The 26,421-nt window shown below is 37.8% G+C and overlaps 5 protein-coding genes across 5 annotated transcripts; 1 reads left to right on the top strand and 4 right to left on the bottom strand.

The window, feature by feature from the left end:
• Positions 1 to 106: 106 nt before the first annotated feature.
• On the bottom strand, positions 107 to 4,117 carry LOC141908729 (uncharacterized). The gene is made up of 2 exons (XM_074798896.1): positions 4,041 to 4,117; positions 107 to 2,925 (listed from the first exon to the last, which is right to left on the bottom strand). The coding sequence occupies exon 2, from the start codon at positions 2,917 to 2,919 to the stop codon at positions 1,732 to 1,734; it is 1,188 nt and encodes a 395-aa protein (XP_074654997.1). The 5' UTR covers positions 2,920 to 2,925; positions 4,041 to 4,117; the 3' UTR covers positions 107 to 1,731.
• Positions 4,118 to 5,461: 1,344 nt separating this feature from the next.
• Positions 5,462 to 7,275, bottom strand: LOC141909020 (uncharacterized). Its single transcript, XM_074799348.1, has 5 exons — positions 7,155 to 7,275; positions 6,793 to 6,971; positions 6,243 to 6,450; positions 5,744 to 5,860; positions 5,462 to 5,656 (listed from the first exon to the last, which is right to left on the bottom strand). Exons 2-4 carry the CDS (start codon positions 6,838 to 6,840, stop codon positions 5,751 to 5,753), a joined length of 366 nt encoding a protein of 121 aa, XP_074655449.1. The 5' UTR covers positions 6,841 to 6,971; positions 7,155 to 7,275; the 3' UTR covers positions 5,462 to 5,656; positions 5,744 to 5,750.
• A 6,203-nt stretch (positions 7,276 to 13,478) lies between these two features.
• On the bottom strand, positions 13,479 to 18,953 carry LOC141908958 (uncharacterized). The gene is made up of 3 exons (XM_074799265.1): positions 18,316 to 18,953; positions 14,772 to 16,802; positions 13,479 to 14,088 (listed from the first exon to the last, which is right to left on the bottom strand). The coding sequence occupies exons 2-3, from the start codon at positions 16,798 to 16,800 to the stop codon at positions 14,000 to 14,002; spliced, it is 2,118 nt and encodes a 705-aa protein (XP_074655366.1). The 5' UTR covers positions 16,801 to 16,802; positions 18,316 to 18,953; the 3' UTR covers positions 13,479 to 13,999.
• Positions 18,954 to 19,283: 330 nt separating this feature from the next.
• Positions 19,284 to 21,722, top strand: LOC141908688 (NADH dehydrogenase [ubiquinone] 1 beta subcomplex subunit 5, mitochondrial-like). Its single transcript, XM_074798829.1, has 7 exons — positions 19,284 to 19,427; positions 19,620 to 19,829; positions 20,284 to 20,372; positions 20,638 to 20,704; positions 20,807 to 20,868; positions 20,957 to 21,063; positions 21,459 to 21,722. The coding sequence occupies exons 1-7, from the start codon at positions 19,373 to 19,375 to the stop codon at positions 21,613 to 21,615; spliced, it is 747 nt and encodes a 248-aa protein (XP_074654930.1). The 5' UTR covers positions 19,284 to 19,372; the 3' UTR covers positions 21,616 to 21,722.
• A 125-nt stretch (positions 21,723 to 21,847) lies between these two features.
• Positions 21,848 to 25,388, bottom strand: LOC141908537 (eukaryotic translation initiation factor 3 subunit G-like). The gene is made up of 10 exons (XM_074798632.1): positions 25,339 to 25,388; positions 25,204 to 25,250; positions 24,832 to 24,926; positions 24,247 to 24,306; positions 24,008 to 24,112; positions 23,758 to 23,886; positions 23,256 to 23,442; positions 22,991 to 23,124; positions 22,400 to 22,506; positions 21,848 to 21,958 (listed from the first exon to the last, which is right to left on the bottom strand). The coding sequence occupies exons 1-10, from the start codon at positions 25,356 to 25,358 to the stop codon at positions 21,937 to 21,939; spliced, it is 906 nt and encodes a 301-aa protein (XP_074654733.1). The 5' UTR covers positions 25,359 to 25,388; the 3' UTR covers positions 21,848 to 21,936.
• Between the last annotated feature and the right edge of the window lie 1,033 nt (positions 25,389 to 26,421).

The raw sequence follows: 26,421 nt of genomic DNA, 5'->3' as shown, positions 1-26,421 counted from the left end.
CAATAAGCCATTTATAGATGGATCTATTTTCATGCACAAACACTAAACACAATTGGAAACCACCAGTTATTATACATTATATTATATACATGTATAACAATAAAACATCATTAATTTTTATACAAATAATGTTGTCGCAATAGAATTTACAGCTTCAGACTTCAGAAAATTGCACAGCCTTCACATCTGAATCAACAAGTGGAGAGAGTTGAATCGACATTAACATTCAATTACATTGATTTCTAATTCTACGCGAGATTTGAATCCTTTTTCATCGTGTAACAATAAGATCTATAATCTACAAATACCATAATTAACAATAGCAGTGACAATGTTCAACATAAGGTTCGTGCCTTATTTACCCTGGATACGTTTGGTATATACGTTATATTTCAATATCAAATTGTATACATTAACTCATTAATATACTTACAGTTTATTAACATATTATTATCTAACGTAGGTTTAAACCTCGACACAAAATCCGTTTCTAAAGCTAGCTATCTATTTCATATGGCTTTAATTATCGAGATAATTTGAAATTTCCAGAAGATTAAATTACTGCTAGCCCAGCACCACAAATTATTGAGCTTTTTACAGCTTATTAGCACCTAATGACTATCGTTTAAAAATATAAAATCTATAATATAATGCTAGCCTAGTTTGTTTAGGTCAAGAACAAATATCTGAACTGAAGAACCCTTTTCAGCAAACATGACTTTATCAGTTGACCCCATTGAAAAATGTGATCTGACAACAATATCTAATACCAGTAATGCCCATGATTGGTTGAGTTTTGGCACAAACAGATATATCGATAACATAACTCTCTTGAAAGTTCATATAAGTCAAAAGTGCTAGAGGGGTTAAGTAAAGCGTAACAAAGATACCTTATCGACACAGGTTTCTTCAATAGATTTTGATATACAAATTTAAGTTCTAGCCAGCTTGGTATAATTGATCAACACTCGTATAAACCTTAACTTCTAGATTCATCTAAAAATCTTAAAAATACAAATCGTTTTTCCGAGTTGGGAAATTAGCAAATTCTGGTAGAGGTTGTTGTAAAATAATAGAAAAATATCAATCTAATATTTAGCAATCTGAACGATATTTAGCCTAGTTTTGTAATACATATCCCTCTTTGGAGTCATGGTTGTATTTCCCTTCAATTTAGTATCAAAATAAGCAAATTTCATTTCAACAGAAATCATACACTGAAATTTGCTTTAGATTACAGTGAATTATTTCAAAGTTTTTACGAATGGAATAGACTAAGAATGGCCATATCGAGTTTGCCGTCGTTCATAAAGAATGTCAAAAGCTTTTTTTTTTTTTTTTTAAATTTTCAAACCCCTTCCATCCATCCCCAATCCTAAGCATTAGTCCTAAAGTACATATTAGTAAATGTAGAGACTGGTAGTAAGCCTACGCTGTACATTTAACGTGGTTTTATTAAAAATATGAACTCCACTAGTGTATTGTAGGTTCATCAGAATAAATAAACCTATTTCTGATGAAGACCTCTAATAAAATTATATCTCTAATAAAATTAACTTTTCAAGTACCTCCAAAAGCATGTTCTGTTTAGAAGAGCTTTCAAGGTATCAAGGAGTTATAGGGACCTGCCAGTCTTCACATTTACTGATGTGACACTAGGTTACCAACACCTGAAGTACATGAAGCCGTGGCCGATTTTTACCCCCCCCATCTTTACTACAAATCATCTGTTCACTCAATTCTGTGTTTTATTTTCGCTGCGTTCAAGTGAGGGAATTGCTTTTGGTTCGAGCGCAGATTTCTCAAAGCGGCGTTGACTGTTTGCGACGTGAACTGCGGGAAATATTCTAAAATACGGTCGCGAAGCCTTTCGTCGCTTGTTAAAACTTCTGCTTTCAAATTACCTGAATCATCCTCGAGCAGCAATGCCGAATTTTTAAACGCGAACGCCACCTGATTTTTGAACATGACCGCATGGAGATTATTGAGGAAATAACTATCAGACGGTTCGCAATATAGCGAGTGCATCTTCTTCAGAAATTCCTCCAACGAATACGGCCTCGTTTGAAACGTGAACTCCTCCAGCCAACGCGCGTTCTGTGGAATTATCATATCTTCAATGAACTCGACGTTTTGCAGCGTGCGACGCTCTTCAATTCCTCCGTCGTAGCTTTCGACGACGAACCGGTCGCAGCCGTCCTCGCCGCGGTCGCAATCGTCCTCGCCGCGGTCCCGAGCCAAGCGTATCGTCCAATACGACATTTCGTACGCCGGCGAGTGATCGCCGTCGAAATCCAACGACAACGCTTCGAATATCGGATAGCCGAAACCGACGTCGACTAAATATCGGTCGCCCGGCGCGGAGACATTCTCGGCAATCACGACGATATGGTCGCAATTTATATCGAAATAGTCGAGGGAATAGGCGATGTAAACTTCGAACCCGAGCGCGAGAAGTAACTCGTGTAGGAACGCGTTCAGAACCAGACACAGACCGCCTTGTTTCGTGAACATTGCGTCTTTAATCTCGAGCCACGTCGGTACGTGACGTGTATCCGGATCCATACTCAATAAACTGATACTCTGAAAAGGTGTCGCGTGATAAATCGCGAGGATTATTCGATTTAGGAAATCGAGACGTTCTTTTTTCATTCCGTTGACAGCGGCGATGACATCGTCGTCTTCTAAACGCAGAACGTCTTTTAAAAACGTCCGGGCCTCTTCGATCGTCAATAATGAAGATGTTCTGCGAAGTTCCGCGACATCGCTATCAGTTTTTTCGACTGGGCGAGATTCTTCTGCGACGACATGGTTGCCTGGCGACTGATGAGATAACAATTTCAAGCAGGAACAACAATGACCAGTCGTTAAACTGTTGTTAATGATTGTCTCACATTTGACACACGCCGTCGCCATCATTTTTAGCTGTAATCAAGAAATTAAGACACGTAAATAATGACGATTCTGAACAGTTGATTGTTTTCCATGATCTCGCACTGAGCGGTAATTTTAGCAATCATTAGGTCTCAAATTGGTCTAGTCTGAATACCAGTTGTTGTTCCGGGTTCCTTGTTTGGGGAACAACGGCTAGTTACTAGACTATAATTGGTCTAGAACTGAATTGCATTTAGGTTAGGTCTATGTTAGGATCATCGTAAGGTAAAGTACATCATCGTTATCAGTAAAGAACGATCTGTGATAGGCTTGGAGAGCCTGTGGTTATCCTCCTAGAAAAAGTTTGGAGAAAGACAGAGACTCCCTTTCTAGCCTTTGGGTTTATTTAACTCATTGATTAGAAATTTAATAAACACAATGATTTAGTTTAGGTGTTTAGTTTACTTTCATACTCGTTGATTTGACATCTTTGATCGATTAGTATAATGTAGAACATTATTGGGGAAACTTTAATGTTCTTTTAGTAAAGACAATTAATAATTTAGCGAATTTTAGTTTAATACACTAATTCATTGATTTAGGAAAATAATTTTTGATTGACAATCTTAGCAGTGGGGTACCCATCACAGAGCCAGACACACTTAAAATTCAGTCACTTCTAAACCTGTAGTACACCGGTATAGAAGATTTCCAGGAATCCCAGCTTTAATTAGCCACACCACAATTACTGATTAGACAGAAGTGTCTATCAATCATGATATCTATTCAAATCACAGGGGCTCGTATTTGAACTTTGGGGGTGAACTGTAGCTTAGATCATCCAGCAGTAGGTAGTATCCCTGGCACTATATATTCTTTTGGTAAGATTCAAGAATAGGGGACTAGTGGTTAGGATTAGGGTTAGGATTAGGGTTAGGTTTCCAGGGATACTGGATGATCTAAGCTACAGTTCACCCCCAACTTCAAATATACGAGCCCCTGCTGTGATTCAAATGCCATTCCACCACTTAGAAACGTATTGAACGTTGAAAAAACGCATCATATCAGATAAAGACAACATCTTAGAATATGATGCTGATCAAATGTTCCACTGTCAAACATTTTAAACGGTAAATATTGGTGATAATTCAGTAAACTATATTTACCTCAAATATAAACAACAAAACCTGTCAATCAAGGGTTCTAGACTGGCTGCCGGTCTCTACCTTCAGTTAGAGGGACAGGCAACCAGTCTAGAATAATTACTAATACGGCGCATAGTACCACACATGCCGTCTCGCGTCACTGATTGCCAGGGTTAGAATTGTGTGGATTGCTCCAACTGTAGGGACTCCTCCGGTTGGTCAAGAATGGGCATACACAGTTTCCGTGGAACGCGAATACGTAGAAAATCCCACCATAGAAACACGAATTGTCTAATTATGACTGATAGAATAAAGCCGAAACTTTGCAGTTAAAAAGTAATATTCATATAGAACAGTACACTTGACGTCTACGGGGAGTTTCTCCACTGACGAGTCCGGTAATTTGGATAAAGAAACGACTGCACCAAATCTCACTCAAGTTGGCCATTGAGGGCGAGGTGACAGTCAAACTTGCGTGTCATTAACAGAACCATAAAGTTATTGCGGGTTCACAGATTGTTCATTTGTAATTAATCAGGCATCCGAACTTTCGTCATTACAGCGTACGAAGTATAAAAAACCAACCATTTTTAACGACAGGTATTTTAGACAACATATCCACGAAATAGAGTGACTGTTTTATAATTTGTTTGGCGAAAAGAAGATTTCACTTGTGTCAGGATCTGGGAACTGAACTAGTGAAATTTTACTGCTCCTTATAAAATGATTTTACACGGGAATGACAAGCAATGAAAATAAAGTAAGAACGTAATCTAATTCAATTGAAAAATGAAAGGTTTCTAGTAGAGTCATTGATTTAACAGCTTCACATTGCAAATAGACTCCGCGACTCCCACTCAGCGCCGAGCGCTGATTCGTCAGTGCGTGCCAACATATTTCATATACATGAGATCAAATCTATGTATTGATTGGTTATTTCTAAATACAAACCTCTATTGGCTGGGGGAATTAAAAACAGATTTATAGAGATTGATAACAGAAAAAAATAAGTCCAGGGTATATGACATATAAGCACCGGAGCCTACACAGCTGACAATATTTCATATTGGAACTTTAATTCAATATCATGGTTTTTCGGGATACTATTCGATCCAGCGAAACTCCCTCGGACACAGCTGCACCAACTCCTATTACCGTGTTTTTAACAAACACATGTTACGAATTTTGTCGGCTATCTTTATCAATTGTGCGTGTACGTGTGTATAATAGCGGTTTGTTTCACGCGCTGTCGATATTTGAATAAGTATATAATAGTTATAATACAAATAACGTATACAACACGCAACGCACATATGAAATATCGAGATCCATTCCAAATAAACCAACGTGAAATTTCGAGTCATTTCTCTGAAATAAAACCCAACGCGACAATGGTCCAATCGTATTTCCACTTTAGAATTTTATTTGATTTTGGTGATTCATATTATAACAGAACGTTATAGAACAAATATGACCAGGGTGACAGTTAGAATTGATAAAAGCGTTTTTCAATGTATTTTTTTTTTCATAAGATTAGTCGTTCCGTCCGATGAATACATTTAATTATATATTTGAGTCCAGAAAAGATCCTTCGCTAACGGGGTCTATCTATACTTCACTGCCGGTCTACAACTTCGCTGTAAATGAAGTATGAAATTGCTTAAAAAATCAAACTTTAACGATTTTATTGAACTCAGTATAGTGTATAGCATATCAGAACCTACCATTTTTCTAACCACTGCTACTTTTGTCTTTTGCAGCCTTTTCCAGTGCTGCAGCTTGGGGATTAGGGAGTTCACACCTGCCAACCTTAAGAAGCTCGTCATCAGAGTACAATTTTCCTAAAAGAAATGAAATGTATAATACAAATGTAAACGAAATGTATTTTTCTATTACATACAGATAGAAATAAAGATATAAACAATGAAAACTACAAAACTGAGTATGATTTGGTTTAAATATTTGACGAAACTCGTCTCCTCACTGTCACATACTGCGCAAGGAAAAGTTAGGCATCTAAACAGCTTTATGTTTAAAAGATTACGCGAATTTGCGTTTAATTCTTACTAATTCTCAACGATTGAGTTTACTCCCTTCTTACATGGCATTGGATTATGATTCCTTAAAAAAACGTATATCTCGAGGTCTTTCAAATGGATTCCTTAGTTCGAACCACTGAACAGATATCCGCATGGGTACAGACCAAAACAAATTAAAACCTACCCGTTTCATCGGTTATAGCTGAACAATACAAAGAACATGATGAATAACCCTTTCCTTCGTCGTAACAATCCTCCTTCGACCTACATGCTTTGTTCGTCATTACACTGTTACATAAGGCGGCTTCTTGCGGTTCAACCTTTGTCGTATTCATATCATGTACGACCGGAACTTCGTTTTTATTTCCATCTCTAATCGTTGCACAAGTTACCTATAGATTATCCAAATGAATATTTTTATACGCCGATGCATTAAAAATCGGTAAATAAAGTACTTTAAGAAACGGCTCAAAAGATATATTTCTAATGCAATTCTTTATCTTTAGATACCACAGTTTCTACAGATATAACATCCAAAATAGAGTAATTCAGATGTTTACGGCAATTTGATCCAGACAAAACCACCAGCAGCAAGAAATTTACTAGCCTGGAAAAAGGTTCCCGGGTACGTTTGAATAATAACAATTAATTTTCCATTTGATTTTAGTAAGAATGGATAAATGAATCGACGTTGTAATGAAAAAATGACCCAAACAATTATTTCCTGAGCTTACCGAATAAACAACTACCGCTAAAACCAGGATAAATCCACAAGACTTCATCTCTTATTCTGCGGGGATCCAACCGGCTCTTACGCGTCGACTGAGAGAGATGTTAAAGACCGTTTTGACGGAGCCGACTGGAGTTTACTTAGATTGACGATATGCGTCTATTTCGCTAATATCTATTGTATCTAAATGATGAAATTTCACGCGTTATATTGACATTTATGTTATAGAACAATGAAATAAATCGTTTTTTTCAACATGTCGTTTCGCATATGGGCGATGTAATGTACCCATGACGTAGGTTCGTTAATCAATCCTTGATGAAGGTTCACATGCGAATGGAGCATAAAAAATTTGATAATTCATACCTTTTCTTATATCGTCAAGTTTGTGTTCCTCCAGGTCACCAAACGCTATCCTCCAAAATCAACTTATAAAACATTGACGCGTATCTATTTTTTAAACCGTGTTATCTTTAATCAATTGGAGTTTTACAAACAAATAACGGTATATTCAAAATTAGAATCGATTCATTTACAACCGCCAAACTTCCTTTTTCGAGTCTGAAAGGAAAGACGCGAATGAACTTTGTATAATATCGTATTGCGGAGTTTACTTTCTAAGAAAATAGTCTCGAGCATTGACTGGTTATATATGGTACCTTATTTCTTGCCAGAGTTTGGATATGTTTCGCGTGCAATAGCATTAATGTCCACCAATACGCATGACCTTTTAGTTGGAGGAACAGTACCTTGAATAAGAAAAGTGAAGAAATTAACAATATCACTGATTTCAACCTTTTTGCAAAAATTAACGTATAACTCATACGATAGATTATTGTGGATTTCAGATAGGGAACGGCTTGATTCAACATAATACACTTCCCGGATGATTTTCAAAAGTATTTTGAAGTGGATATTTCTCGCTGAACGGTAGGATGTCCATATATTCAGAAACAGTTACATATTGCTCATGCATTAAATCGAGAATCGTCAAAGTACATCAAGGGAGGACTTACGTTCATATATTATGTTCTTTTTTCATCAATATAAATTCTCTTGAGAAGTACTATATCATTACCCCGAAATTTGTGGACTTATTCTGAGTAAATAAATCATGATAAGGCTAAAATATGGATACCTTGTTTCCCATATCTGCTGAGCGTAAAAATTTGACCCGACCAGCTGCCTATATACCCAGTACATCATTTTTGTTAAAATCAAGATCGAGCTAACAATAACAGACAGCTATAAAAATAAACTGATTATATATTTTATAGTAATTTACAAAATGACCATACCGATTAGGAGAAGCAAGGTATCATTTTGTTTAAACCTAAGATGAAACTGTTTATTAATCTCATGGATATATTCATCTTCTATTCTATCTCTTGTAATTATGACACTTTCTACCATAATGCTGAGACACAGCTTTTGCTGAAATTGCCCAAGATACCAACTTAATATTTCAATCTTTGGGAGGATTTTCGAGGTTGCATTTAGTACTCCATGCCAAAGCAATAACCCGAGAATAAGTATTGACTTATGAATATATGAATCTTACTGTCTGTCTCGATGACTAATGGGCAGGTCAAGGCGCAATCCTGGTGTGAAGTTTCGTCATAACAATCGGTATCTTTTGTACACGGTTTGTTTACCGTCAATAAACATAAATTAGCTTCAGTTTTCGAAACTTTATCTTGTTTTAGAGTCTTCACAGACGGTTCATGGACTTCGTGTTTCCCATTTTCCAATTTCAATAGAGAATAGCTTACGGTCTACGAAAAAAAATAGAGAGAGGTTTGAAATACGAAATGATATCGATGTAATATTTTCAATGAAAAAAGAAATACAATTCTTTAAACGATCAAATACAATTTTGCACTATCGGTTGAACATCGAACAAATATATTCAGAATAATTGAATACAAACCGAACTCACGTTGATCAGAATATACCAGTCAGAATGTTTTTGAAAATGAAAGATTTGAAACTTCTTTGCGCTTTTATTATCGAATAATGTAATGGCCAAGTGTATTACATACGCGTAGGCCTTTTTAATAACTCTCGTTTCAAAGAGTTCAAAGCACGTTATATGACCAACAAAAAGTATTTGTTTGAATTTATCATTTTTTGATAAATCTAATCAAATTCAATTACAAAAATGTCTTTACCTGTCTAAAATAAACAATCGCCAGAAATAATGAAGCGAATATAAGGGTCCTCATTTTTTCGTCGGTTTTCGGTTTGTTTCTGGACGTTGTGAAATATCGCTTGTCGTCGCAAGGAAACAGCCGCGGCTTATTATAGAAAACACAAGGCGAGATCGCGCCAGATCGAGCGTATCAGGTGCAGGAAACGTAAAAGAATCGTAATCTGACCTCGAGTGGTTATAAGTTACTCACATACCAATCAAAGTTAAGCCGCCGACAATCAATATCGCGCAAATACCACGCGGCTTAAAACAGAATTTGATACATATCCAATGCAAGTTCGAGTTTTAGTCACGACGAATAAATTGAAACAAAATGTTATCCCATTATCAACTTTAAGATAAGATTTGATGTATGGAGTTCAGAGCCGGGCAAAAATATTGGTTCATTAAAAACAATTTGCATCATATCCAATTTTACAAATTAAGACTGATTTGAAAACGTTAAGACACATTTGCAACTTAAGCTCAGCGGAGGGACTGGTGTTTGTGTCCAGGGCGTAAAGGGCGACTATCGCGATTACACGGCAGTAGATAAGGCCAGAATCAGGTCATTTCTGCTCTCGATCCGACGTATGATCGCACCGCTACTGTGGCAATCGAGGCTTCCACGTATGGCAGGCGAGGATCCACCAGGTTCGCTAGTATAGTTAATCGGTCTTCCGCGTTCGATTTCTTCTACATTTCAATTAAAGCGTTAGATATCAACTTCCCTTTAATATCAATCATTAATGAGAAATATACCGATATCTGAGAGTAGAAAATGAATCTATTTGTATATTTGGCAGGTCCTGCGATAAAATATGGATTCGCGAGTCTGAAATTCAGTTCAAAATTTATTGAAAATGAAATAATTTTGACAAAGCCATCTGGTGGGATCGTTGCTGCAGTGTTGCGGGTTCGCTATTTCTCTTCATGAGCCTGCATTGATTTATTTTCATGTTAAGCGCAGCTGTTTAAAACAGCTTTTAAATATCTCTAATCTCTATAATTGAACTTTACGAACCCTGTTTATCTGGAAGCTCTTTAGGATTTAGGTTCATATTTCACAGATTGGTAACTAACGTTTTTCATATACAAATTTTCGTAAGACATAGCCGGAAACTGTCTGATTTTACGATCTAACTATCTCAACAAATTTCCCTAACTTTTCTCTGATTTCTAGCTTTTTTACAAAATCGGCTCGACCAAAATATATCAGAAAAATTTGTTTTCGCTCGAGACCAAAGAACTAAAATCTCCTCTTAGTCGATGGTTTCAGGTACATACAACATGATTGATAATTTTGTAATTATTGTCTTTTAACAACAATTTAACTAGAAACCATAATGTTATTTCCATTTTATTAACTATTAACTAGTGGCAAAGTTTGATTTTGGCAGCGATTGAGTGATTTTTGTTATATTGATCTGCATTGAAGTTCGAACTCTGAGGAGATCCATCCAAAAACTAGGCGCTTTTGAGAATGGAGCCTGATGTGTCTACAGATCTAAGATTCAATTCGATTGGTTTCGATTCTGTTGCCGTTTGTTGCAGACATGTAAATCTGTATCGATATTGAATTTCATACACGTCAGACAAACAGCTGTCGTACAATAGAGTATATCAAATCTATATATTTATATATATATATAATAGTTTTAGGGCGATTTTTTGTCCGATCGAAATAATTCGTGAAATAAACAACACGTAGCAGCAGCATATGGAAGATAAAAAATGTATCTAAGGCAAGTTGATTCTGATTATTGAAGTTGATGAATGGCATTGCATACTATCATTAATTTTGTAGGCATGTAAAACGAACCCACGTAGACAGTATGGATAGCGCTCAATAACTCTCTATCTCTCTTAGTACTGACTCATGTCTGATACATGTGTGAGTAAAAATCATTCTACATTCGTCACCACCCGGAGGTGAGTTTGTCGTTTGTCGTTGATTCCCGGTGTATTTTCACGTGTATCACGAAGTGTTCCCTCCGCAACCTGTAATTTCAATGTTCAATCTTTTACCAACGTCGTTACGTCATATTTACATACACAATGTACGCATATTGAGATCTCAGCATATTTTGAATCGGCAAATCTACGGACTAAATGGATTGACTACAACCATTGACTCTGAAATGAAGGGAACTGAAACGAAGACGTTTTAGATTCCATACCACAACTGAAGATGTTTTATTTGTAACTCATTCTGTGCAAAATTAATGTGCGGTTGTTCACGTTCGCCTCCTCAGTATTAAGCTTTTTGCGGTCTTTCTGAAATTGTCGTTTGCTAAATAATATATAACGAAATTGACCGATGAATTGAGAGTTGGTAAAAGATCCCCGAATAACGATTTTGTTAAGTAAAGTGCTGCTGAATTGGGGAGTGGTGGAATATCGATTACGCTACTTAGAAGCTTATGATACGTTCGAAATGACGTCGGCACTTCGCAGATAATGAAAAGTATTACAATAGCTACGGCCATTTTAGTAGCTTTAATATCAAGGCTTGACGTTGTTTGTTTATCCGTTAGATCTTTCCTCGTAGCTTTTATTTTTCTAAGCTTCCATATAAGAAAGACGTTGAAAGCTACAAGACAAAAAACTGGTAGGATTTGTTTAGCCAAAGGACCGACGAATTGATCTAACCATTGGAAAGCTCTGAAGAAACTATTTCGTATTGGGTCTTTGGAATCTCCTATAGATGATATAAGGACATTATTGCACGTATCGAAGTACCAAGCTGATATAGAAGTACCGATTGGAAACGGACAAAATAATATTGCAAATCCGATGTACATGCATAAAATGACAACTCGAACTCGGGGCTTCGTAACATGTGATCGAGCGAAGAATGGATGCGAGATGGAAATACAGCGCTCTAAAACAACAAGTACAGTCACCCAATTCCTCGTCAACTGCGCAGAATAACGTGGTATCCAAGACAATTTGTAAAACCATGGCCGGACACCCCAGCTTAAACTTCTTGGCACCGTAAACATGTGACTTCCTTGTGTAAGAGCGGAGGCGATGAATCGTACAGGTTCTTGAATTCCGCGGAAAACAAGAAATAGTAAATCAGCCACGGCCAAACAGCGCAGAAGGTAAAGCGAAATGTGACTGGATGACTGTCGATGTAAGATGACAATACTAAAACTATTGAGGAGGATACCGACGATTGTGATTGGTAGATTTCCAGCCAGTTTGATAGTGATAGCCAACACATTTTCATTTTTGTACGGTGTGTCACACGGATCAACCGTAGTAGGAAAACCTTGTGTAGTACTGTAGTTCATCGTCGACTGTCGACATGGCAAAGAAATGAGAAAATCACTCAACGGTTTTTATTACTTATTCTCCATCACCTTCAGGTGAGATAACAATATCGCCAGAGATCTTTCAAAAACACTCCTAAACAACTGATAACAAAAATGTCCGCATATAATGTCTTTTTATTTCAGAAATTCAGATATATCTTCCGGTTCTGATTCTGTCATTGTTTAATACATACACAGCCTAGATTATAAAAAAAGCAAATTAGTTTTGAATAAAAATGTATTGAATCAATTAATAATCGAAGCAAGGTTTAATAAAAAAATTAGAATAACACCTAATTTAATGTGTAAATGATAAGAGCTAATTTGGATAGTTTTCAGACAAAACTCTTTCTTTTTCTCGTATAATGTGCTTGTTCATGTTTGCCTCCTCATATTTTATTCGGTCGTTCTAAAATTGTCATAATAAAATATGTAACCAGTTGATAAAAGATCTACGAACAAAAACGCCGCCTTTCTTGGCAACGGTGGCATGTCAATGAAACGCCTCAGAACCTAAGATAAAATGGATGTGCTGTGAAGAGTGATAGTGATACATCGTGATCCCCCTCGGATCATTCAAGCTGTAGCTGTACGCCCTGCATTCAAGCGTATAGATAGAATTAATCTAAAAACATTCCGGGTTAGTTAAACACACAATGAAATTTATAATCTTATTATATATATACATATTCTATATTGTTAGTCTTGCCGTCACAGACATTGCTATTCAGGTTATACACATTATGTATATACAGTAATCCATATAAAAGACACTTTTTAAAATCTACAGAGATTTATAAAAATCTTAAAATCTAAAGAATTTTGTCATGTTGTCTCGCTATATTTTAGTCGACATATATATATATATATATATATATATATATATATATATATATATATATATATATATATATATATATATATATATATATATATATATATATATATATATATATATATATATATATATATATATATATATATATATATATATATATATATATATATATATATATATATATATATATATATATATATATATATATATATATATATATATATATATATATATATATATATATATATATATATATATATATATATATATATATATATATATATATATATATATATATATATATATATATATATATATATATATATATATATTCATCTACGATTCATTGGTAATAAGGTAAATACAGTAAATATTTAATACGCAACATGCAAAGAAACACGACGAAAAAACGGACGAAGAAACGAGGCAATATATTTTTTGCATGGCGTATCAGACGTATATTTTTCTTCTGATTTTGGCCCGAATCAGTCACCATAGTATTCATAAATTCAGATATGAATTTTATATAACTCAAAACTAGAGATTCCTACGGTTAGAATGTTACCAAAGCTGTCGAAACCTATTTATGGACCGATGAAATATGATAAGTAGACTCCGCTTAAATCGGATCTTAGTGATCTTGAGTGACATACATAATCACAGTTGAGTCGGTAATTATCTCATACAGATGTCTCAGTTGAACAATCTGATTTAAGCGTAGTCTACTGTAGTAGTATGATTTATACGTCGAATTGTTCTATATTTCCGTCGGCTCGTGGATATGCGGCTTGTATTTTTCGCCGGTAGATTTTTCACACTCTTTCCTCACACACGACTGATTTAGATGCTGCGAGTACACGTCTCAATGATGTACAATTGACTTTAAATAAAACAACCACAGAACAAATAACAGACACGACGTCGGGAATGCGGTAGGTACCAAACGAGAACCTGGAAATAGATTCAAGAAAAATAATCAAGTTATAAGTATGAATAACTTTAATCTCGTTTAATTAAAGATGTATTCATTATCAAGCAATCTGAAGGATTACGAAGTAATACAGGGGTACGCGCACGGACTTGTTAACCGTCAATGTGACTCTCTACTTCAGCTAGCGCTTGACGTCAAATGTGACGCCAATAAGACGCACCGTGACGTCACCAAGGGCGGATATAGAATTATTTGAAAGGGGTGGACGTGAAAACGGGCTCTTAATTTGGAAATGGCAGATTTGGCAATGCGAGGGCTACAAGCGCGACCATTCGTGGGGGTTCTGGTGGCCCTCCCACATTTAGGATCGAAACGGGCAGTTCTGGTCCTTATCACTAAACAGGACCCATTCGGATTTATTTTCATCTTTGAATATTTTCTATGCAATAAGAATATCCAGAACTTTTGGCAGGCACATTCAAATATTGAATGGGGTGGACCAGTCCGCCCAGTCCGCCCCTAGATCCGTCCTTGGTCACTTGCATAATACTTGATTGAGATGGAATTTTGGTAGCGCCAATTATTTTTTTAAATAACTTGTTCCAGATATTCGATAACATTCTCAATCGACAATAGTAAAGAACACGGCGGTTTTGTTTATTCAGCTATATCCCGCATTAAAGCGCTATCGTGGTCGACTTACCAGAGCTGCTCGCTAACACTTTCTCGTATTCCTCCTCATCTGCGTCGGTAAATTCGAACCCGTGACAAGTAGGGAATCGTTTCGGTATCGGCGGGACGTGATCGAGTGCTTCGGTTACGAGCATCGACATACCGTCCAAATTATGCATCTCTATGTGACAGTGGAAGATCCACACACCCGGATTATCCGCTTTGATGCGGATAACCGCATATCCACCGCTTGGTATGATAACCGTATCTTTACGTGGCGGATTTTCCAAGTTGATTCCCGGAATATCGTCGCCGCCCCAGCTCGAGTTCGACCACGCGGCCTTGTTACAATACGACTGTTTAGGATCGGGGTTGCCGCGACAATCGATATCTTTCGTATCATTTGTCAGTTTACCGGTGACGTTGTCGTAATCGGCAAAACCCATTTTCACGACGTAAAAGCTATGGCCGTGTAGATGCATGGGGTGCGCCCAGCCCCGACCACGCCCTAAATTCATCAGCACCATCTGAACGGTGTCGTTATATTTCAAATCGAGAGTTAACGTACAAAGACAGGTTTTCTCTTCACCGCACTCGGTAGGGCTGCACGATGGCTTGAACAGTTCGGGTTGAGTTAATGCCGATATTCCAGACTCGGTAAACGCGTGACCATTTACCGAACCGGGAGTCCAGTCCGCGCCGGGAAACGCGAAATTCAAAAAGTATTCTTTCGATTTTCCCAGCTCGTATTCGGGAACTGTGTCGTTCTGCGTATTTTTCAGTTGGTCGACGGTGATGCATTTCGTATAATCTGATTCGGGGTAGTAAAGGAAAGGACAGTTAACCACCATACACACGTCATTACTGGTACACTTCTTCCTTTCAGTAATCGGTTCCGCGTCAGGCGCGCCTTCGTAGCGCAATATGGCCTCGGCGATGTGATATTTCTTGCCCACTTCTAACGTCACGGCTCGAATCCAATAATTACCTGCCGTCTGATCGGTATCGATCACCACATCGTATCGCTCTCCCGGATTGATGATGACGGATTCGACCTCAGTCGGTTCGACGTCCATCCCGTCGGACGAGATTACCCTCAGCTGGTGATTGTCTACGGATACTCGGAATGGATATAGATTACCGGCGGCGATTACACGTAATCGAACGGTTTGGTTGTGTTTCACTGTGAATACAGTAAGCGGCGCGTCGTTGTGTTTACCCGTATCGGGATTATAGTAACGCCCGAGACCGTTTATTAACCCACTCTGGAATCGGAAATTACTATAATGCATGCCATCTAGCGATTGACTGGCCTTAGTTTTCACCAGTCCGTCGAAACCGCCTAATACCATCCGTAAATAACTGTTCATCGATTCCCAGTCGTGGTTCCAGTCGCTCAACATTACTACGTGTTCGTTCATTTTTATATTGTCCAATTCGATTTGTGATTTCGGTTTCGGTCGAATTATAAACGCCCCGTAGATGCCCATCGATCGCTGCGCCCCGACGTGGGCGTGGTACCAATACGTGCCCAACTGTTTGACTTTGAATCTGTACGTGAAACTCTGACCGGGAAGTATCGGGCATTGGGTGACGAATGCTACCCCGTCCATGAACGGAGTACCTTTCTGATGTAACCCGTGCATGTGTAGAGATGTACTCTCGCTGCGCATAGCATTATGTACCTCTATAACTACCGTCTGACCTTCGTAAACCTCGACAGGCGGCCCTGGCATGCTATTATTGACGACGTATACGACGCGCGACTGGGTCCAGCCGTCTGCAGGGATGATCTCACTCGGTGGAATCGGGGCTGTATCGTTACCAGGTGGACTCTTCACGTAACACGGGTATAACTTACCCTCGTACGGATACAACATCTGTTTGTATTTCATCATCGTTAACTTCTCGTGAATGATAAATTTGTACGTGCATTTCTTCCATTCTGGTCGACATTCGACTTGTTGCTTTTCGCCGAACCCTTTCGGCATCGACGCACCCATAACCGTCGACACGAACACTCCCGACAGGAAAACCGCAGTCGCTGTTAAAACGCCCATAACTGAAAATAATCAAGGGTTGTGGTCTTTTTATACTTATATCAAGTTTTCAGACTACGCAGTAATGGTCATTTCGATTGGTGGGTATTTTTGTAAAAAACCTGGGTTCATTCGGTGGGCAAAACACCGCCGAACCAGGAGTTCACGTTAACATGAGGTCAAATTAATAAACAAAGAAAGAAAGAAAGAAAGAAAGAAACAAACAAACAAACAAACTAACTAACTAACTATCTAACTAACCAACAGACAGTTACTAACAAGAGGTTTATCCGTCTATAGCAGAAGGACAATGGATTTTTACATATATAATCATTAGCAATAGAATTTCAAGGTGGACATTAGGTTTAAGGAAACACAGTTCAAAAATCGGTGGACAGATCAAATTATCAAAAACAAGCAGACAGTAACTAACAGTTCCATAGCCCTCTCGTCTAAAAAGGTTCATTCGTCTATAGCAGAAGGACAATGGGTTTGTATATGAATATAATCATTAGCAATAGAATTTCAAGGTGGACAGACATTAGCTTTAAGGAAGGGAAACACGGTTCAAAAATCGGCGAACGGAATTCAATCGGATTAGCAGTGCCACAACATTATGCAAATGAGGCCTCAATTTTCCAGAAATCATTCCCGCTGAGGAGGTGGGAGAGCGGTCCTGTATTTCCTAGGCGTATATGCATTGTCTTCCCCTCCTGTCACTCACGGCGATGTTGGAACCCGAGACAGAAATACAATAACGCGAACTCAACTCGTAGATGTTAAAATCTAAGATGTGTGTTGTCGATAATAATTAATTATCCAAGGTCTTACCAAACATTTCCTAGAACGGGCCTTATGTTTCTGGGATACTCGTTGACCTGCCTCACGGATGCTCTCCCGATGTTTTGTTTCAATGGTCTCCCCTGACTGCCGTATTTATTTCCTAAGTTAATCATTATTTGTAAATGGACTGATAGATATATTTCAACTAATGGCTAAATAATCCCTTGCAGCAGCTTCGTCCCACGCGTCGCTCGAGATGTTAGAAAGTGTGAGCTAAACGATAAACTAAAACTCTGAAAGTGATAGCTAAACGATAAACTAAAACTCTGAAAGTGAGGACTAATAAATGATTAGCTAAAACTCTGAAAGTGATAGCGAAACGATAAGCTAAAACTCTGAAAGCGATAGCGAAACGATAAGCTAAAACTCTGAAAGCGAGGGCTTATCAATGATTAGCTAAAACTCTGAAAGTGATAGCGAAACGATAAGCTAAAACTCTGAAAGTGATAGCGAAACGATAAGCTAAAACTCTGAAAGTGAGGGCTTATAAATGATTAGCTAAAACTCTGAAAGTGATAGCGAAACGATAAGCTAAAACTCTGAAAGTGAAAGTGAAACGATAAGCAAAAACTCTATGTCATAACGGAATGATAAAGTTTGTCAACAAAATATTTGAATTCTGAATATGAGTCTTGATCTCGCTCTAGAAAAAGAATTTACAAGGTAGTAATTTAAAAGATCTTAACAACTTACCTTGTTGTACACCAGTAAACTCGCTTTCTTCCGAAACTAGCCGTATAAGAATCCTATAGACGCATAGGCGTGATTTCAGTCGAAAACCGGTTTGAAGGGAGTCGGCAAATAAAACACCCCTCAGAGGAATAGTAACACAACGTCCACTGTTATGAATATACGTACATATTTATTTATTTGTTAGATCTATTCGTGCAAATCCCAGGGTTTTCCTACTGAAACATGTTTTCTTACGGTGACTTAACGCGTGTTAGCGAAGTGCAAGAAGCATCCACCAATTGCACGATATCGTAAACATAAGAACCGCTCAAGGCATTTCAGCGTAAATCACGAGTAAATCAGATGAAGAAATATCTACGGTAGTCAGCTGAAATATTATAACTCAAGGTAACGATTCCTCCGCTGTTGGAAAAAATAAATTGATCCAACAACATCAATTCTTTTCTACCCTACAAGAAGCAAACAGACAGCCCCTCACAGGAAGATTAACGGTGAAGCGTGATGTACAATTCGAGGAATTGTTTATTCTCGCAAGTGATTCTACGGTAACAAATCAATGTCCTACAGTTGAAGGTATTCCATTGAAGCCCCGAAGGTTACTTGCTATAGCCGAAGGTTTAATGGTTAGGAAAATACCAGAAACAGGATGCGCGTGCTTCTTGTCACAACGTTGATAGTTCCTTTAATCCGGGTAATCGTTTTGAAGTTCATTGTCCTATTTATAGTTAATTTAAAAAAAAATGGTTTTTACCATTCAATACTGTTCTTCCTGGTATCGCCAATTGTTATTGTTAATTAGAAGTTTATATATGTATACATTGGAAGTCAAATGAACAATTAACCCGCATGAGGACTGATAAGAGAATACACAGGGAGTAGTGATGCCCCGTGGCCTCTGGATACAGCCTCTGTTTTAGAACAAAGCTTCCTGTTCCTGGGTGTTAGATGAAATACATATTGTTTTGTTAAATTCTTTGCGTGGCAAACTAATAGTTTTCTAGCTGATCTCCTCCGAAAGAGACAGGGCCTGGCGTGTGCGGTAAGGGAGAGACGGTCAATGTACGGCAGGTCTAGCAACATACAAAATGACTTGTTCGGAAGGCTTCCACTAGGTACGACGAATTATTGTAATGATCTATTTTCGTAAACCATATGAATTGAATCACGTATGATTTCCGATTCTGCGAGTTTATTTCAAATGAAATGGCATGAATGGGATAGTAAACAAGAGACCAGCAGCAAATTCGGCCCGATTAACGTATCTTTTACTTTATTTCATACTGGCCGATTACATTCCTTGTCAGACATCGAGTTCAAGTTCAAGTTCAAGTTCATCGAGTTCGAGTTCAGAACTGAATTTTCATGTACAATAAAGATCTTGTTGAATTGTATTGAATCTGGGACATCTCGAGAAGCAAACAAGATGGCCGTGCTGAGTGTCCTGTGTAGGCAATTCGGCCCTGCCGTAAATGGACTCAAACATCAACTAAATGCCGCGAAAAATGTCAGTTTAGGTAATAAACAATTAAAACTCGTTGTAAACTAGATATCCGTACAGGCAATGTAATGAATCTTGGCTTTTAAAGTCGTCAACCAATCGTCTTTACGTTGGACTTCCGGGTTTTTTGCGGTCATTGAATGTCCTTCTCGAGTTGTGTTTTAACCCATATTTCGTTAATTAATTGATCGTCGATATGGGATATTCATTCATTTGCAACTTTTGTTGTTATTAGTGAGATTTTAGAAAAACTTGAGTTGATACATATATGACCATCCTGGCTTACCAGCAGGAACAGGGACAGGGTGTGATTTGCCACAGCGAGAGGCAATCAATATGACCTTACCGAATATCATGGTTTGGTTAATCACTAGGGTTCTACTCGGTTATGAGTCAAACGCCTTTTCAACCAAACCACAAAGACGACGCACTCTGGAGATGTATAAGATATATTGCATTATGTTTTTCAGTGACTGCTGTGAGGAATATGGGCGGCCACGGTCGACGTATGACTATTATACCAACTAAACATGAAGTGAACGTGTGGAAAGATAAAGTGGTATGTATTGTATTCAGTCTTTATTTGTCTCCTTTTTAACAGAAATTTTTTTATGAATACATACAATAGACAATGGACGAGCAAAGAGGACCAAAAATGATGAATTACAACTAATTTTGATGGTGGTGATGATATTTGCAATGAATATGGGGAAACATGAAGACGATATAATAAAATATGATAATGAATCATGATCGTACAGAAACGGAGAGCTGATTAGGAAGAGATGGAAAATTACTGAATATTGTTTTCTTTCTATCGGCAGCACTTTTTCTTTGCACTTGGAATCATACCGTTAGGAGCCGTTATTGTTTATGCAAACACGTTTGTAGGTATGTCCGTTCATGACTGATCATCGTATTCTGTATCTTCTGTCATGATCCGCAATTTCTATCCATTATATCGTGATTTAAAATTGGTTGTCTCATTTCAAGGACATGGCATATTGACCGATATACCGGAAAACTATGAGCCAAAACATTGGGAGTTTCATAAAGTAAGGCTTTTGTAGTACAGTTAATTGTATATTGTGTTGTATAACTCAATCCAAGTGTTTATCGATGAAATTTCAATTATTTTTGTAGCATCCGATAAAAAGATTTTTCGCGCGCTATGTCTACTCGAATCCACAGAAAGAGTACGAGAAATATCTTCATTTCGTCTTCGTTGAAGATCAGAAAGCAAAATGGAGGTAAGAACAGTAGTGATAACAGATGTCGTTTTCCCCTGATTTAGTCGTAAATGTAAATACACCAGCAGTGGCCAGTTGCACAGTCGTGACTTAAGTCCAAAAGTGGTCTTAAATCTTTAGACTGATCTTAAGTTGTTAGATTGGCTATAGAACTAAGTTGGTCTTAGACTAAGCCGTGACTATGCAACTGGCCCCAAGGCTTAACATTTTGAAGCCGTTTAAGCCTGGGTCTGTTTGAAGTCATGACGTAGTCTTTACTCTTGAGACTGGTTTCAAGTTTTAAGTTAGTGTCTCTGAGCCTCGACCGCACAACTGATCACTCTGATATTGGTGGATATATCGACTAGTTTAAACAACTGTTTTTTTATATTTCGAATTTTGTTGATTTTTTCCAGGAAATTAGAATGGAAAGCGAAGGACCTGATGCGAAAACGTGGCGATTACAAAAGTTGGTATTACGTACCGTTTAACGATAGGTCGGTTTATTTAGCGCATGAAAATTTGGAATTAAACGAAGAACGACAGGGAATACAAGCTCAAAGAATCGATTAATGAGTTTACTTCAGTCGTGCTCTAGTATCTAGACGTCTTTGTATAGTGATTAGTGTGTATTCTCAATAATAGTGGTTTGTTACAATAAATTGACTTTTATTTAATAATTTTACGTCATTTTTATCTGGATATGAGAATTCTTGGTACAAACAGTTGGATTAGTTCCTCTTGGAGACGACTGTTTTTTGCCTGCTACTGCGAGACTAAACAGAGATGACTAAAACATCCACCATTTCACATATAAACCCATTTTATTATTCGCCGAGAGACTTTGAAACAATATCATAAAATTTGATTAATTCCACTTTCAGTAAGATCTAATTACATCGTATTTCCAGAGGGCCTGAAATAAAGAAAACCACCAATGAATATCTGTATGTACGGGCTCATGGAGAAAATGTATGCATTTACAAAATAAAATTGTAAGGCTAAACAAAAATGATACCTTGTTTCTCCGCAGCGGCCGGGTCATTTTTGTAAAATATGATAAAATTTATAAACAGTTCATTCCTATAGCGGCTGGGTCTGTTATGGTAAAATTGATAACGATTTAAAAAAAAAGTAATGTATAGGGTAGATAGGCGGCCGGCCGGGTCAACATTTAAGCTCAGCAGAGCGGAGAAACAAGGTATCAATTTTTTTTAGCCTAACAATGACTTATAAGGCGAATTAGCGTAGCTGGACTTTCCCAAATGATGACTTACAGTTAGTAAATTGAATTGGAAATACAAATTGGGTTACGTATGAAAACGAATACAATAGTATGAAACCTGTACGAACTTACTTTGCCCATTCTACGTTCAAGATTAGATGATCGTAACCATATCCGGACACGCCGACGATAGCTCGAGCGGCGTCTTCTCTTTTGTGGAAATTTACAAACGCGAAACCCTATCATTCGAAAAGAAAATCACATCATACACACGCGACCACATAATGAACTTCGATATCCCGAACGAGGAATTTCACCCTAAATCGGACAATTAACCACAATTAATTTCGTACTCTATACAACAAACTATTGGTTATAATCAATAGATTCTCTACAGATCTGTAATTTGTCGATATAATAAGGAGTTTTCAAGGAGAATATTTCGAATGTCAAGGAAGCGTCTGCATAACTTTCCCATCCCAATTACAGTAGACTCCTCCTGAATTGGTACTGTCTATCTTGCTTAACCGTTAATTCAGTGGTTTTGTGAGCAATTCTTATTTCTATATCGGTAATGGCCAAATTAGGCAACAATCGCCAGAGTCTTAAATGTAGTGAATTTATAGGCATAGAATTGCCTATTACTCAAAATTGAAGGAGATTTAAATGGGTTTCTAGTATTTCACCATCGTTCTAAAAATCATCCGATAAGTATAAGTATACCTTAGATGTATTTGTATGTTTATCCTTGGCGAGGTAAATACGTGAAATCATTCCGAACGGGCGGAATAATTCCTGTAAATCGAGTTCTCTCGTTTCTTCCGGTAAATTAGTAACTCGTATTGTTGCCGATTCATCTATAATAACAATACATACAACAACAATCAAATCATTGCATTCACGAATGCTGTAAACTGTGACTTGACTCAAACGATAACGAAATTATTTTTCTGACTTCTAACATATTTTCTTCAATTAAAGAACTTACCGCGTTTGCTCTGCATTGTTTCACCGCGACCCTTCGCTGCTCCAGCGCCCCCTCGTAGACTAGGCGGTACGTATTTACCGGTTTTTGAGGCAGCTGTAGCAGCTGCAGCTGGTGTAGCGGGCGTCGTAGCTGTGCTGGCAGCACCATCTTTAGGTTCAGTCGCAGCACCACCCTCGCCGAGAGCATCCTGGAAAATCGACAAATTTTTGTGTGAAATCAACCTCCCCGATACATATGAAATGCGGACAATAAAATGTTGAAATTCGACTGATAAAATGTTTAATGTCTGGTGTTTGTTGTTTATTTTCAATTAAAAATATCTCAGGTGAAGTTCAGGGACCAGTTGCTCCTCATAAGTTGGTTAGAGTTACCAGTTGATAGTTGACTGATAGTTATAACTTCATTGTTACTATGGTATTTATCTGCCGGTTATCTCTTACCAACCTAGTTTTTTTTCCCCATAACTCGAGCAGCATTAGAAAAGAATACATGTAATACTCACCGCTAATGGAGAAAGCGTATCTTTATACGGACATTTCGTCGTCCAATGGTCACCTTTACAGATTCGACAAGAGACAATCTTCTGCCCTTTCATTTTAGCCAATGGATCTTCCTCCGCTTCTGAGCTGACCTGAAAAATAGACGTATCCAAAAAACATGATCTTTTCGATATTTTTATCGAAACATCAGATTGTAATGTTGGTTTTATTCAGATATTGACTTTGATTGCACCCCTATCTTATATTCTTCACCTCTTTGTTTGAAACAAATGCCATGAATACATCTTCAGCGATAACTGTATTTGCTGGATTTGGACCGGGAGGGTCGTGAGTGGCTGCGCCGAATTTTTTCCATTGCTAAAAATAAAATAACGGGTATTTGAAGCTTACGAGCCCTGAATTAAAAAACAGTTCTTAGGTCTATGACGATACCCTGATGTCAAACGCAGTACCCTCCCTCTCGAGCTCAAAGCACCCTCTCCTCGACTCACCTTTCGTTTAGCTATAGAAGTGCTGACTTTTCTTGTTTCTATCTTGTATGTTTTAACAATCTAACAACAACAAAAAAAGAACAGAAAATAAAATCACATCATTTATGGAGACTCCTCCTCCCTAAAAGATTGTGTTTATATCAAAATTACAGACGAATTGGAAACAATTTTTTATTGCCGCGGCCACTTTTTGACAGGTTCTAATATGCCACAGTGAATTTACTTCAATCTCCTCAAAAACATGGTATTAAAAGTAAGTTATTGACACGGCTTTTGCCGCTGCAAGTCCAACACCACCGAGATGAAGGAGTTATTCATATTTGGATAAACTATTAAAGAATTATTAACTTCTCCCAAGTACATGGGCACGGGGAAGGGGGATAAGAGATGGTTTAAGATGAGGGGAGTCTAAGTAGTAACAACATCTGGCGGTTACGGTCATTTATTACCGCGATGACGTAACAACCAAGATGCACCGAGATGACATGAAGAAAATATACCTTTTTTGTTTACTTCTATTCGGTTTTAACACTTGGAATCATATAATGTATGTAATAAATGGCGGGTTTGAAAGTTAAGACTTACGCGAACTCTTTTGCCATCTTCATTGAGTTTATATTCTGTAATTGTGCGAGTATTCGTCGCTTCATCAAAGTCTTCAGATGGTTCGGGCAGGTCACCTGGTAGTAATAAACCTCATTTAAAAAAACCATTTCTTTTTCACCTTCTTACTGTTAAATGGCTCACTGTTAAATGGCTCAATATCAATCCAAAAATTGTTTCGTCTTTAATTAGAGCCTTAGCTAAGCTTTCATATGAGTGGCAATTTGCCCAGCGTGAAACAAATTCGAAAAAATTACTGCCATTCGCTTCTGTACATCGCCCGGTAGACGGCGCTTTGACTGTGTAAAAGCCGGATGCGAATGAATGAGAAACAGATTGTCAAATTTCACCTACCAGATTGAACCTGTTCGACCTCATCGGCCCAACTTTTACCAATCGTTCTAAAACAGAAACATAGTCCAGTAATCAACTATGATTAATTTACATTAAAATTATCCGGAAAATTATGTTAAATTGACAAAGTCTTACTCAGTATCGATCGAAGGCATTTTATTACTCCACACGCTAAGGTCAAGGTCGAGGTGGAGTATGTGAAGAGTATTATACTCATAGTTTGGGTAAATGTAGATTAATCAACGTTTGGAGTCGGGCGGAGGCATCCCGCTGTAGCTAATGCGTTTTCGCGCCGGCCCTGCTTCTAAGATCTTATTTTGGATATATTCATATTCTAGTTTCCATAGGTTAAGGGCTTGGTTTCTCTCTGCTGCCATCGAAAAATAGAAAATGTGAGAACTGGTAAGAGGGTGACTGTCCCGGCCCTGTGTGGCGCCGGCCAGCGCGTGAGTGGAGCGTCGAAGTGTCGTAGACCCCGCGACCCGGCTAACTCCAGGAATTCTGTCAACCATAACATCAACAAATCATATCTAACATTAGACTGGTCACCAATGATCATTAGTCTCATTCAAGACACGTCAAGCAGCGGTGCCAACTATCACATCAGGAGACAGTGCTAATGAACAAATAAAAACCCACAGTTAGATCTGTAAAAACAGTTTATTTTCCTTACAGTTTCGAGGCTTTAACTAAGCCTCATCATCAGAGGAACAAAAAACTGTAAGGAAGATAAACTGTTTTTACACCTGATCTAACTGTGGGTTTTTATTTGTTAACTCTACACTGAGATTGTTAATTGCAGTCCGGACAGTGCTGTAGTTTTTATTCCCGGTTGGTTTGAGTTCTAGGGTTCAGGTTCGATCCTTGGAAAAACACTGGCATTGGATGAGCGGGGATCATATCATCAATTTTCTTGTCATAATTTCGCATTGAAGATGCCATCCGTGGAAAATTTTTGATTTGATTGGGTTCGAGTTCCAGGCTTCACGTTCAGAAAAAATTCCCTTATGCAAATCAGGAAATACCTCGATTGGGACAGAGAAATGGCCACGCCCGCACGATCGTTACTTTTGAAAATGAAAGAATGAACGAGATTTTGCATGTGTAATAATTCTGTAAGTTTTTTTTGGATTAGTTTCTAATAGTAGTTTAACAGCTGCCAACCGATAATTTTCTGAGAAATAACGATCGGCTAACTGCTGCTCCGGGATACTTGAG

The sequence above is a fragment of the Tubulanus polymorphus genome, chromosome 7, assembly GCF_964204645.1.
Source record: "Tubulanus polymorphus chromosome 7, tnTubPoly1.2, whole genome shotgun sequence".
Classification (NCBI taxonomy): domain Eukaryota; kingdom Metazoa; phylum Nemertea; class Palaeonemertea; order Tubulaniformes; family Tubulanidae; genus Tubulanus; species Tubulanus polymorphus.
This window is presented reverse-complemented; position numbering and strand designations above follow the sequence as displayed.